This window comes from Thunnus maccoyii, chromosome 4, assembly GCF_910596095.1.
Source record: "Thunnus maccoyii chromosome 4, fThuMac1.1, whole genome shotgun sequence".
Classification (NCBI taxonomy): Eukaryota; Metazoa; Chordata; class Actinopteri; order Scombriformes; family Scombridae; genus Thunnus; species Thunnus maccoyii.
In genome coordinates this window covers 4,051,118-4,064,697 of record NC_056536.1, presented here as the reverse complement: position 1 = coordinate 4,064,697, position 13,580 = coordinate 4,051,118, and the positions used below count along the sequence as shown (strand labels likewise).

The 13,580-nt window shown below is 40.3% G+C and overlaps 1 protein-coding gene across 1 annotated transcript in view; it reads left to right on the top strand.

Annotated features, from left to right (window-relative positions):
- The window catches only part of slco4a1 (solute carrier organic anion transporter family, member 4A1), a 39,498-nt gene extending 26,912 nt beyond the window's left edge, over nucleotides 1-12,586 (top strand). Inside the window, exons 7-11 of the mRNA XM_042409597.1 lie at nucleotides 4,639-4,798; nucleotides 8,305-8,480; nucleotides 10,478-10,542; nucleotides 10,624-10,772; nucleotides 11,394-12,586. Of these exons, the coding sequence (XP_042265531.1) occupies nucleotides 4,639-4,798; nucleotides 8,305-8,480; nucleotides 10,478-10,542; nucleotides 10,624-10,772; nucleotides 11,394-11,564 (721 nt within the window). The 3' untranslated portion in view covers nucleotides 11,565-12,586. The remainder of the gene's footprint in view (nucleotides 1-4,638; nucleotides 4,799-8,304; nucleotides 8,481-10,477; nucleotides 10,543-10,623; nucleotides 10,773-11,393) is intronic.
- Nucleotides 12,587-13,580: the final 994 nt, after the last annotated feature.

The window sequence follows — 13,580 nt, the reverse complement described above, 5'->3', positions numbered from 1 at the left end:
CTGTTTTGCCTGCCGCTGGGGCTGCTTCGCTGCTATTTCGTAGGGGGAGTTTGGTGCAGACTGGAGCATGTACAATAAAGTTATAGCAACTTCCTCTGTCATGGCGAAGCATCAAATCTCAACGGTGTGAGGATTAGAATTTTCAGCAGGGTGAGACATGTCTGTCTTGCTCACACCTGTGGCATCAAAATTATGCAAGTTTTGGGTCCATTCACTTGAATTTCAATTAGTAAACAGAAAACTCTTGATGAGTGTGTGTGTAAAACAAATTAATTTCCTAATTTTCATCAAGTTTATTTTCAGAAAAGTAAAGACTTTTAACCCACATGACCTGGTCAAAGTTTGATTGACGTGTACTGCACGTTCACGATAACCAACAATTTTATTTTTTATTTATTCATGTTTCAAATTTTTTTATGTATTATATGTATATATTATTGGCTATATCCTGCACATGCACAATAACTAATAATTTACTTATGTAGATTTTCTTTCTTTTTTCCACATTACAAGGTTAAGGGGTGGGGTCTGATTTTTGTTGCTTTTGCTTATTCATGTTTAAAAAGGAAAAAAAAGCACCTTAGTTTCCTCATAAAGAAAAGATATTGATTCTGCTGTTGGAGTTTCGTATGCTGTTCAAAATATATATACATAAATGTTTATGTATAGATTCGGTTATTGTCAACATTCATTATTCATACAGTGCCTTGGCAATACTATATTTGTTATGGTCATGCCAATAAAGCTATTTGAATTTGAGAGAGAGAGAGAGAGAGAGTGAGAGAGAAAGAAAGAGAGAGAGAGAGAGAGCAAGAGAGAGAGAGTGGATGATGAGAGGGAGTTGGGCTGTGCAATATGACAATATATATTATGTGACAAGAGAAAAATGTCTATCATTTATATCATTGTGATGCAAATCACATTCTTTATGGCAGTATTTTTTGTCATTTCGAGTCTGTCCATCTTTTGTGCAGATTACATTGATAAATTAATCTTCTTGGCTTTTTACTCGTGATGCTTTTATTGCACTTAGAGTAACATAACAAGTTTAGTTGTTGTGAACTCTCCATCTCTCCACCACTGTCTGTTTCCTCTGCTGCGCTGCACACACGCGGAGGACTCAGCCCCACCTGCGCTGAGAAAGAGCAGAGAAGCAGCAAGACGGCGACCATAAGTGACAGCAAAGCGCAGTAGAGACTGTCTTTATTTACCAAATGTATGTGCACTCGTATAATTTCAGCTCACTGTGAGAGTCTCTGCTGCTTTTTGCTGTCATTTATGGTCGCGCTACTCTCCTCTGCTCTCTATGGTTTACTGCGGGTGGGGCTGAGACAGTGAAGCAGGCAAGTACTTGAGTTGATGACAACTACATTTGTTATGTACCTTTAAGTGCAAAGAAAGCTTTGAGAGTAAAAAGCCAAGAAGAGTAATTTAATTTAATCTGTACAGAGGATGGACAGACAACAGGGGGAAGTAGGGGGGCATAGACCAACTATTTATTCATTGAATTAAAACGGGATAGGTATCGTTATCAGGATGTGAAATGGCCTGTATCGAGATATGACATTTTGGTCATATCACCCAGCCCTAAGAGCAAGCAGCGGCAGCGAGAGAGCCAGTGAATGAGAGGAATAAAATGTTATTTTCTGATTGTTTCACGGTGGTTATAAATAAACATGCCCACAACCACACCCCACACAACCCTGCGGAGGTGCGCTGCAATGCCTGATAATGGTGCCGCAGCTGCTAATTGCATGTCATACCTGTATCATGGGAGTAAAAGAATTATGGTAGTTTAAAAAAAAAATCATGTTTTCATGTATGAAAAGACCCAAAATGAACACTGTAAGCTGACTACTTGATTACTATAAGCAAATTATTGAAACAGCATTTTTGATCCATATAAGCGGTTGATCACTGTAACTGTGATCATTATAAGCAGTTTCCACTGTATTATAAATTGTTAAAAATCAATGAAATTATTAATATGAATTAATATATGGGGCACCACCATGAGGTCAGGGACCAATAACCAAACAGTGAAAACAGTCAACAGGGGTGTTCATCCAAGAATGTCAACATCTGAGAGATATTAACAACAGCTACTTTCACAGTATGTATGCACAGGAAACTTTAGCAATATCAATTATAAATCGATAATGCTTCAAACAAACGTAGCATGTGTGTGTGTGTGTGTGCATGTGAGTGAAGGAGGAGGAGAAGCAAGGTGGTGGACATGAACCATGTGGGGTTACATCACGTGAGAGTTCCAGTCAATGAACAGAAGCTATGATTAAATGGCAAATGCCAGTCAACACGTGCCTCTGATCCCTACAATGGTGTTGGACAAAGCTGAGCATCTCTGTTGCTTAGCAACACATGTCTCATTTCAGAATAGCATGTGTGAGAGTCTAAACGTGTGTGTGAGTGTGTGTGTACATGCGAGTGGGTTTAGTAGAGAGGAGAGGGTGACAACACCAAAGAACGAAAGATTTCAGCGATCGTGGAGAGAGAGGGTTTGCTTTTATTTCCACAGAGACATGGCGTGCGAATGTCCTTACTAGCCGGCCGCGGTCTGATTTCACAAATAAAATGCAAGCATGCAACACAAAGCAGTCCAAGCAGTTGGACAAACACAAACCAGTGTAGTGTGATAAACACAACCAAAACAAGCAGAAAACAGATCTTTCTGGTCCGACTTGGTTCCTCAGGCTTGGGGGATGACAGGGGCTGTCCTCAAACACTGTCGACAGGTTTCACGGCAGTTGATCCTCAGAACGGCAAAGTTGACTCACTTAAAGACACGCGGGACACAGAGGTTATCCTTTGTCGTGTGTTCAGTTGAACACAGAAAAAATCTCTACTTGTCCAGCAAGGTTGAGATTGTGTGGCCTAGTCACAGTTATGTACGGGAGTTACTTCCTTACATTAGCCATGCAAACAGCTGAAAGTGCAGTTTGGAGACCCTCTCAGGTGTTTATACTCTCTGTGACATTATGGCCAGGAAGGGGAAATCCCTTTGCATTTTCAGCGGGTCTCATCCAATGGGAGCCAAGAGTTTGACTCTGCCGGATTTCACACCTTGGTGGAGGTTGAGCAAAGCATGATGGGAGTTGAAGTCCTTTTGTTTAACATGGCGCTTTTCTTTTTTATCAGGCTTTGCGACTGCCTGCAGGCCTGTTTTTGTCTCATGCACGTGGTATGAGGCCCAACACAGTTTTAAACATGTCAGATGGTAGATGACACATTGTCAGATCAGGTGCTTTTGTGTACATGCCAAACGGTGCGCATCTAATCAACATTCCAACCCCACCCCCCACTCCCAGCAGTGCTGTGTGGAGGGAGTGTAAGCCCCTTTTCACACAGGGCTGACATGGTGTTAACCATGGCACAGCCAGTGCCTCTCTGCCTTATTACACTTCACATTTATGGGGTTAAGAACTGGTGTATGTTATCTGCTAGTGGACCTTGGTGTCACAGTGGACATTGACTACATAACCTTCACCCTTAACCCAATAGTAACAGCTCTTAGAGGGCAAAGCCTATACAAAATAGAACGTTAGTTACGTATCATAACTCCAGATTCTATGAGTATAGGCGTAGCCCCCTAACGCCTGGGACACACTGGATGTGTGAACTTCAGCAGTGCGTGTGCGTCGCTCAACTGCTGCGTCTCTCATGCTTGCAGTGTCCACACTGGAAGCATGTCTGCTGCGGCGCTTCTGCCACTGGCAGCCCTATCTTTCTATTGTGTTCCCTGTCTATTTCTGCTTAGACCCGCGCGTGTCATGTGGAGAAAATATGTGAGACCTCGAATCTCTAGATGACGCGATGCAGCAGCCCCCCAGCCTGTGTGGCTGCTCTAACCTGTTAACATGGGTGCTGAAATGAAAAGCTAGAGGTTCCGCGACGCACACGCGCTGCTCACGCATCCAGTGTGTCCCAGGTATAAGACTTAGGCCCCCTGCTCTACTGGCATTAGCTGTAGAAAATACTGATGAAATATAAAACGAGTAATACTGAGTATACTTTGCTGCTAATTCTTGCTAATGTACTTTTATTCAAGTAGGATTTATCATGCAAGAACTTTACTTGTAATGGTGTATTTTTAGATTGCTGTTTTGGTACTTTCACTTAAGTAAAGGATCAGAATACTTCTTCCACCACTGGCGAGCTCTCAGGTGTACTACAGTGAGCACAGTGAGGTATACTTACTTTTCATCAATGGAGGGGAATAGAAAATGTTGTTTCTTTTGTGTGCTGCCCTTTCAGGTAGTCTGCAACACACACCTGTAACAGACAGATGGAAATAAACCAGTACTACCTGCTTTTTCATCATATCATCATATCATACACAGTACAGTTCACTTACATGTAAAACATGTAGCCCAGTCACAGTTCAGCAAATCAAACCTCTACGCAGCTACTGCTCATTATGTACTTCAAAAGTATTACCATCATGGTGACTGCTATAGTAGTGTCTTAAATTATCAGAGTAAGTGAGACATCCTGTGCAAGACTAATAACACTCCCTTTCACTTTCTTCTTTATCCTCTTGTTCTATTCTTTGTCTGTTTGCTGAGTCTGTTTCTCCTTCTTTATACATTGTTTCCTCTGTCTTTGCCCTCATGTCTGCAGCTCTTTAGAAGAAAACCTGACAGTAAGCTGTAATGCAGACTGTGGCTGTGTCAGAGAGCTTTACAATCCAGTGTGTGGGGCAGATGGCATGATGTATTACTCCCCCTGCCACGCTGGCTGCAGCTCCATCAACCACACTGAGCGTTCCACTGGCAAACAGGTACAGTACACACACTGTCACTTTACTCTGACTCAAGGCAAAATCAGATTTGATTTTAGGGTCTGGGGAAGTGTTTTTAAGATGCTAAAGAGTAATTCAAAGCAAAAGCATTGTAAGGAGAGAGCAAAAAGTCATAGAAGGAATGTCTGTAAATACAGCTGACAGCATTAAGTTACCAAGATTTTCTCCCATATGCTGTAGCATTCCTGATCATTGGTTTCTTTAACCATTATTTCAAGCTCAGTAGCTGAAACATACATTTTCCTACAGTGTGGGCTATATTTCTTTCCAGATGTTGCAAGACATGCCAAACAGCCCAGCATCAGACAAAGGCAGGCATTCAAAATGAACTCATATGCAGTTATGGCCATTTATAGTGTTAGTAAAAACTTAAATGCTAAATACCGCTGCAGAGGCACTAATTTGCAGTAGAAGTTCAGTAAACCAACCTGAGGGGTTTCAGTGCAAGTCACATGTATTTGAGGTTTCAGGTTTTCATAATAATATTAGTTTGTCCTCCCACATGGCGAAACTAAAATATGGTTGTCTCTGCATTATTTCTCAATATAAAGCAAGGAATCTCTGTCTGTCTGTGTGTCTGTATGTATGTAAGCTCGTCCTTCGCGCATCTCTAGAGCTGTTCATCTGATCTACTTTATACCTGGCAGGTGGATTGCTGGGGAAATGAGGAAGTGCAATGTCGATGTGTGAAGCTGTTTGGATGAGCAGTTCTTGAGAAATATATAAAAATACCTCATAAATAACATTGATTTGCTTCTTCTTCTGCCTGTGGAGTCAACGAGCGGAAATATGGACAGTGCCACTCTGCCATTGCAATCCACATTGTGGTTGGAGGTGGGATTACACCCATAGTGTTAATGACTTGAACATTTTTGAGAGGCATAAGCTCTACTATTGAACTGTGTACTGTGAATGAAATTTGGCATGCACGTTCAAGACTTAGTGCTGGATGTCTCAGGCATGTTCAGAAATATATAAAAATACTTCACAAAAAACATTGCTTCTGCTTCTTCTTCTGTATGTGGATTGAACGAGCGGAAATACAGACAGAACCACTCTGCAACCCACATTGTGGTGAGATGGGATTACATCCATAGTGATAAGAAATGGGGCTGTAGTCTCCTGGTTGACTGGTCGGTTAGTTGGTCAGCATGTTCTCGTCCGACCAAATTCTCATTGGTCAAGTAATCGCCGTGTTACTTTCATAAGGAGAAAAGTGCTACATCGATAGCCTTCCAGGATGGAAGGCGGGAGGGACAGACCTGTGAAAACGGGGGTGTATTCAAAACACCCTCGTTGTTTTCACAACTTTGAACTTTCCAACGTAATGGGGACTGCGAGGTCTGCATGTGACGTGTTTTGTGGCCTAAACATTTGAGGGAAAATGGAAATGATAGCTCATTTCAGAATAGTTTAATTGCAATGCACAGTGACTAAATGGAAAGGACGCAAACAATCAAGATGCGTGCTTTGCTGGAAGACAACAGACAGCTGTGATGGAGTGCTCTGATAGAAGACTTCTGTGAAGGCTGGTTTGTGTATCCTCAGGCCACCTCAAGAAAGCCTCCAAGCAAAAATAAGGGAATTGAGACATCCCTAATTATGGCAGACCAGATCAATTTCTGGGTTGATGATGATTGAGGACACAGATTAAAGCAAATGAGAAGCACTCCATGTTGCTCTGTTTCATCAGTTAGGCTAAGAATGCCACAGATGTTAAGTGTTCTGTATTGACAAATAACAATTTGTAATTTGGGTGAAATTACTCTTTAAATGGAGTGGGATGAAAAAGACCACTATGCATTTGATTAACTAAAAAAATTCACCTTCATGAATTCCTGTCCAGTGAGGACACAACTACTGCAACTTATGGTACAATAAAATGGTTTACTTTGATGATTAGAGAGGTTGTTGTTTAGTTAAAATTGAAATGTCCTGACAGATTAGATGGAACTCGGGGCTCATCATGTCGATGGGTGTTTTATTCCAAATAATTTGGCTGGATTAACTTGTAATCTTTGTGTAACATATTATCCTAATGTGCAGGCAACAAGTCCTAAGCGGCAAGGTAGGCAGGCGGGTAATAAACAGGCTAAAGGTCTAAACCACAGGAATGACAGGAACGGATAACAGACAGGAACAGGATCAGGACACAGAATTGCTTGAGTGCAAGTGTACAATGAAGCAATTTAGACGAACTAGCAGGGAATGAATGGTATAGACCAGTATATGTACAGGGTAGGGATGTGCAGAGGGCCCAGTATTTGTATTTGAATCTGTATTTGTTGAGGCAGCAAAATTATTTGTATTTGTATTCAAATAAAAGTGGAAAGAGGCTTAAAAGTCCTGTTTTTGTTTTTATTACACTTTTAATTTTAGAAAATTAAAGTGTTACAGTAAGTGTTTATGAATAAACTACCTTACGAAGGAGGTCCCCACACCGGGTCTCGAACTGGAGTCTCCCAGATCATAGACAACTGTGCTGACCACTGAGTTAAAACTTTACTCATCACCTCATTGCAAACGGACCTCTACCTATTGATACGCCCATAGCACAGAGACAGCAAACCGTGCAACATGTAGGGAAGAACTTCAAAGGCGATTATTGCTTTGCACTTTTCATTTATTGCCTATTTTTTACAACCTAATTTTGTGGAAAAAAGAAGGAAAGCAACAGGTTATGGAGAGTCCCTTGGGAGCACTTCGCGTGTGTCAGTGGCTCAGCTTTATCTCTGTTTCTGCAAAAACCCTGTATTGCATTCAGTAACAAATTAACAAGACTTGCCAGGTTTCCAACCAAATGTAGCACAAATTTAAACCAAATTTCCAGAATATCGGTAATGTAAATTTTGAATTAATGCTAATTCTCCATTCAAGGGCCATTAAACTATTGCAGAAGAAGAGGGTGCAAGATGATGACCTAATTAAAGTAGCACCAGTTAAACCTCGAATGACAGTGTTTTGTCATGTTTTGTCAATGTCTTTTTTTGTAATAAAAACAAAAACAGGATTTTTTTTTTTATTACTTTATATATACAGTGCTTGAAAGTTTGTGAACGCTTTAGAATTTTCTGTATTTCTGCATTAATATGACCAAAAATGTGATCAGATATTCACAGATCCTAAAACTAGATAAAGTGAATCCAATCAGCCACTTTTCACAATATATAAACACAATAATGACAAAAGACTTCTCTTTATATGTATATCAGTGTTTATTAAACAACAGTAAAGTTAACAAGTTAGCTGATACTAAAAAAAAGATTAAAAAACCTGAACCTGCATACAGTAAATATGTCATTAATTAAGAATAATATTTTCTCAAACCTACTTTATTACTCAAACCTACTTTCTTTAATGCTTTAGGATGTGTACAGAACTCATTAACAAATTATTAACATATGGAATTATGTTAAATTAATGTTTTCATGATCTGAACTAACAATCTCATGACCATAACTAGTTCAGTATATGTGCGTTTTTAGGTCTACTCTGGATGTAGTTGTGTGGTGGGTAATGTGTCCTGGGGCAAGGAGGGCTTCGCTCTGGCAGGGAAGTGTGGCAGTTCCTGCCACCACATGCCAGCCTTCCTCTCGTTCCTCTTCATCATCATCTCCTTCACCTTCCTCTGTAGCATCCCAGCGCTCACTGCCACGCTCAGGTGGGTGGCCAGAGTAAAATCTTAAAAAAAGAAAAAAGAAATCCCTGCACTGTGGATTGTGGTTGAACATACAGTAAAATACTAATTGTATTGTTACCATTCAGTTGAACTAATATTACATTAATTATGTTGTAACACATAACCAGCTATTAACTGTCTTCACAATGAAAAAATATGATAACTGTTCAATTACACTTGAGTCAGTGATACAGTCTGTCCTGGATTTGATCCCTGTCCAATGCAATGTTTTCAACCTCCAATTTACAACAACATAATATTGATGGTGCAATACTATGGAAGATTGAAAATGCCTCATTGAAATGATCAAACAAAAAAATAAAGTTAAATACAATAAGCATTGTTATATCTATTTCCCTTTTAAGTATGTCAAGAAGATCCCTTTAAGAATATGTTTGTACAGCTTCCAGTTGCACAATAAATCCTTACAAACTGCTGACAATCAATCACAAATGTAACTAAATGTGCAGTCAATAGTAGAGTCTCTTTATCAAGCTAGCCCACAGTTACCTTGCAAGGCAGCTGGATTTCCAAGATCACAACATCAAGAGAGCACACAAGAATCCATCCTGTCAGGCTTCAAGTTATGTGCTTGTGTCCAAACCACTGGTGGTTCAGACCAATCAACGTTGCGAATCCAGTTGCCTCGCAAGGTAAGAAGGTGATAGACAGGTGGTTCATTCAACTGCCTGCCAAGTATTTTTTGAAAGTGCCTGCCCTTTTCCAAACAGTCTCCATGGACGATTTTTCAGATGGTTCTGTGTAACAAACCATCTCATGTGTCAAGTTGGGCCCACAGGAAACTGTTTCAATGTGAAAGGTTCATTGCTGCCATCAGCTTATGTCAGCGATGACAAGCTTCGACTACGGTTCTGCCCCTAAGCTATGATTGGATAGTTGATTGTTTTTGGGCATGGATGAGTCTCCATCTCTGAAAAGTAAAAGCTCCTGTTTTTCAATTAATGCATACATGAATAAGAAATACATATAACAATGTGTATGGTATTTGACTTTATTTCTTATATGTTTTTATATAGGCATTGTTAATCTTCCATACAGTGTTGACAGTACTCACAGTGCGAGTTTCTGCCAGATGGAGGGCCAGATGGTAGCTTTTCTATCATGTAAATTTGAATAACCATTTCTATTCATTATTAAAGTTACAATACACGACATTCAGCCACTAAATGTCGCACTATAGCACCAACATCTCAGACCAAAACAAACATGGTTAGCCGTAATTTGAGAAAGCTAGTGTCATGGAGGGACTCACATGCACTAACATGCACACTAACATGCACACTCACATGCACTAACATGCATGCACGGACAATCCAGCTACCAAAACAAAGAACAGAGAAGCTCAGATAACACACACAGTGGGAGTATGACTTCATTCACTGCTCAGGTTGCCATTACCCCACTATATCTTTACATAGCAAAGTTGTTTGCTGACATCCAGTGAGGCTGAATGTCACTCATTGCACTTTTAAATTTTTGCAATTTCACCCAGTAAATAATGACTTGTTGTTGACTACTATATTTCAAATCCCAGCACTCATGAATGTTAAAAACAGTAATATTATCTACTCTGTTGTGTCAATTCAGCAAGTCATTAAAGTCTTTAAAATCATTATCTTTGAAGAAGAAATTATGAAAACTGGAATCCTCCCACTGTGGCTGTAGGTGAATGAAACCTTTCATTGCATGCTCTAAAAGGGCTACCAATCAGTCACCCTCTTTGCTGCACAAGGGAATAGTCCTGTGGGATTATTACCACTATTGATGTCTTGTAACAACAGCTCAGGAATGATCCCATGGCCTGTGACAGTACTGTCAGGGCAAACTGTGGTGCAGAGGAACAGACAAAAACAATGCAGCAAATGCAGCTCAGGAAAGAGTCAAACAGAAATGTAATGAAGTCTAAGATTCAGTATGCCTGCCAGTCTGACCACTGCTGCCTGTGCTGTGTTGTGTAGGTGTGTGCCAGACAGCCAGAGATCCTTTGGACTTGGCATCCAGTGGATTGTGGTGCGCACACTTGGTAGGCCTACTGTATTTTTTCACAAAGTTTACTTTTAACCTCTCAATCACACCCAATGTTAATTTTCGCCTCTCCTCACAGGTGGTATTCCAGGACCCATAGCTTTTGGCTCTGTGATTGACATCTCCTGCTTACTGTGGCAGGATCAGTGTGGTGAGCAGGGCTCCTGCTACCTCTATCAGAATTCAGCTATGAGTCAGTATACATTAGTAGCTGGCATCATATATAAGGTAATACTAATATGCTAGTGGGGTACTGTAAGTCACTGTATGCCTGCTTTACTTAAAAACTGAATAACAGTGTTTCATCACACAGCCTTAGCTCCTAGCAGACAGTAAGGTTAACTTTAAGTGAAGGAATGAGTAAATAAATGAATGTCTCAACATGTTAATGTATTCATGAATGAGTTAATGAGTGTGAAACTTTGTGGATCCATTTGGTAATTATTTCTTGAACAGCGGCTGGGTGCAGTGACTTCCTAAAGGTCACCAAGTTACAGCACGTAATGCCCATAAATCCACAAGAGCATTATAACATGTTAATTAGTAACAGTTTTAGGTGTTGGTAGGTGGCTAGGTGAGCTGTTTCTGTGTTTCCAGTCATTATGCTAGCTACATGTGTGTAGTGGAATCAATCTTCTCATCTACCTCTTTGTGAGAAAGCAAATAGGTTTATTTCCCAAAATATAAATGTAGTTTAAGATGAAGAATTAAACTATAGCCTACACCCATTTTTTTGGTGCCTATATGCAAACATACTGTACAGCACTATGTCTGAATTATTTTCTGTGTGCTATTTATCTGGACTACACATTTTTCCCTCCTTGCTTCATCTGTCCTCTTCTTTTCCAGGTTTTGGGGACATTCTTTTTCCTGTTAGCCAGCATCCTGTACCAGCCACCCCCAGAGTCGCCTCAGAGCAGCTGTGAAAGCACAGACCACGGAGTAGGAGACATGAGCGACCTGCCTGTGAAAGATCTGCCTGAAGACGGCGTCATCATCAACCTGCATGCTAGGTTATGACATCAGAGACCCTTAGCTGCTGAGACTCTGCGTGCGTGTGTGTGCATATGTGTGTGTGTAGGTGCTGCTTAATGCAGTGTGTGTGAATGTGTGTGTTGGTGGTGATGGAGGCAGTGCTTCCTGCTGACAGCTTTCCATCAGCCATAATTACACCACCCCCCAACATACACATGCGTGAATGCAAACACATGCAATCACACAAATGGAGAAAGTAAATGCAGACATGCAAATCGCAAACTCAGAAACCCCCAAGGTTGCCTTCATGAACATCAATACACACACACACACACACACACACACACACACACACACACACACACACACAAACACACAAACACACACACACACACACACACAGAAACTTTCTATACTACATAATGACTTCTAACATGCTGCTCTCTGGAAAGGAAATCCTGCTGTGACCGCATGTGTGTGCATGTGTGTGCATGTGTGTGCATCTGAGTGTATGATTCACAGGGCAGTGCAACACAACTTTTTATGTACTTGTAAACATTTCTACAAATATTGTCAAAACTATGTTAAATCAGTTCAATTGACTTTTTAGAATGTATACCATATGTATGACATATTTGTTTCATGTTTTATGTCATTTTCCTTCAACAGACAATGAAACAGCTGTGAGTTATGTGGTGTATATTATATACCATGTGAATGAAGCATTTACCATGTGGGAAAAGTATATCCATCTGCTCCTTCTGCTCTTTTCCTATCTCTAGGAGTTTTATTTTCTACCTACAGATAAAGCCATGGTCTTATATACTGCACAAGATCTCCAGGCCATTAATAATGAAGCCAAATCATTTTCATAGCATATGTCATATTTTAAGCAAAGATTATCTTAAGGCACTTATATTAATATAATGTGCACATTATTGAGTATTGGTCACAGTACAGCAGCACAAATATTTTCAATTAGATTTTAATTAAAGCACATGTGTATTTTTCATAGCTACATGGACACATGTATGACCAAGTATTGGCTTGTATTTAAAAGTAGTAATACAGAGAAGAAGAAAACTACAATGCTTTTGTGATCTACATAAAATAGATCTATATATACACACATACACATTGGTTTGATTGTGCTGCTCTGCAGAGTTTAGTCGTAAGAGCTTTGCAGCTTCTTCTCCATAGAAATTGCATAGCTGCACTTTGAAAAAACAAAAGCACTGAAAAGCTTGGAAAGTATGTGTTGACAAAATAATCAGCATGTGAAAAGGCCAAATTTTGTGGTGAAATGATTTAATTCCTATAGAATGCCACAACCAGTGCATTCACTTGCAGGGGTGAAGTATACATGCAAATCTGTTGAGTCACGTTCAGTTGTAGTAACACTCAAATTTGGAAAACCGCCAGGACGGCACTGATGTTTGAGGGAATGAAGAACCAAGAGTCCAACATAGAGGTCTCTATATTGTAGCTTATGTTGCACTATCCACTTTTATTTAATCCTCCTCTGCTGGAGTATAAACTTCTCCACAAAACAGGGACAGTGATGTGGTGACTACTCACAAGGCTAAGTGACCAAGTGCAGCTGGCCAGCTAAATTTACAATAAATGATAAACCGCAAACACACCAGCCAATCGGAAACATGCTAATACTAGTCAGTCACAACAGCTTGTGGAGCAGTTTATACTCCAACAGGATGGCATTAAATAAAAGTGGATGCAGCAACACAGCTAACAAGCTATGATAGCGTTCTCCTTTTGGACTCTCTGGCTCTCTCTGGCACTGTGAAGACAGCTTGCTATTAACAACACACATTTGTGTGTCAAAGTTCACCAAAGTTGAAATTTGCACTGATTTACTTTGCCGCAGGAATGAAGTTTCACTGTTGTCAATTCTGGTGCAACCAAGCCTTCAAGAGGATCATTTAAGGAAGTAGGCCTAGCCTGTAAATTGGAACTGCCAAGGTTGCAGCCCAGTCACCAGAATGAAATGTTGGCATTATAAGTTTCTGCAATCCACTGTTAGTAGCAGGCAGTTGGGTGGTT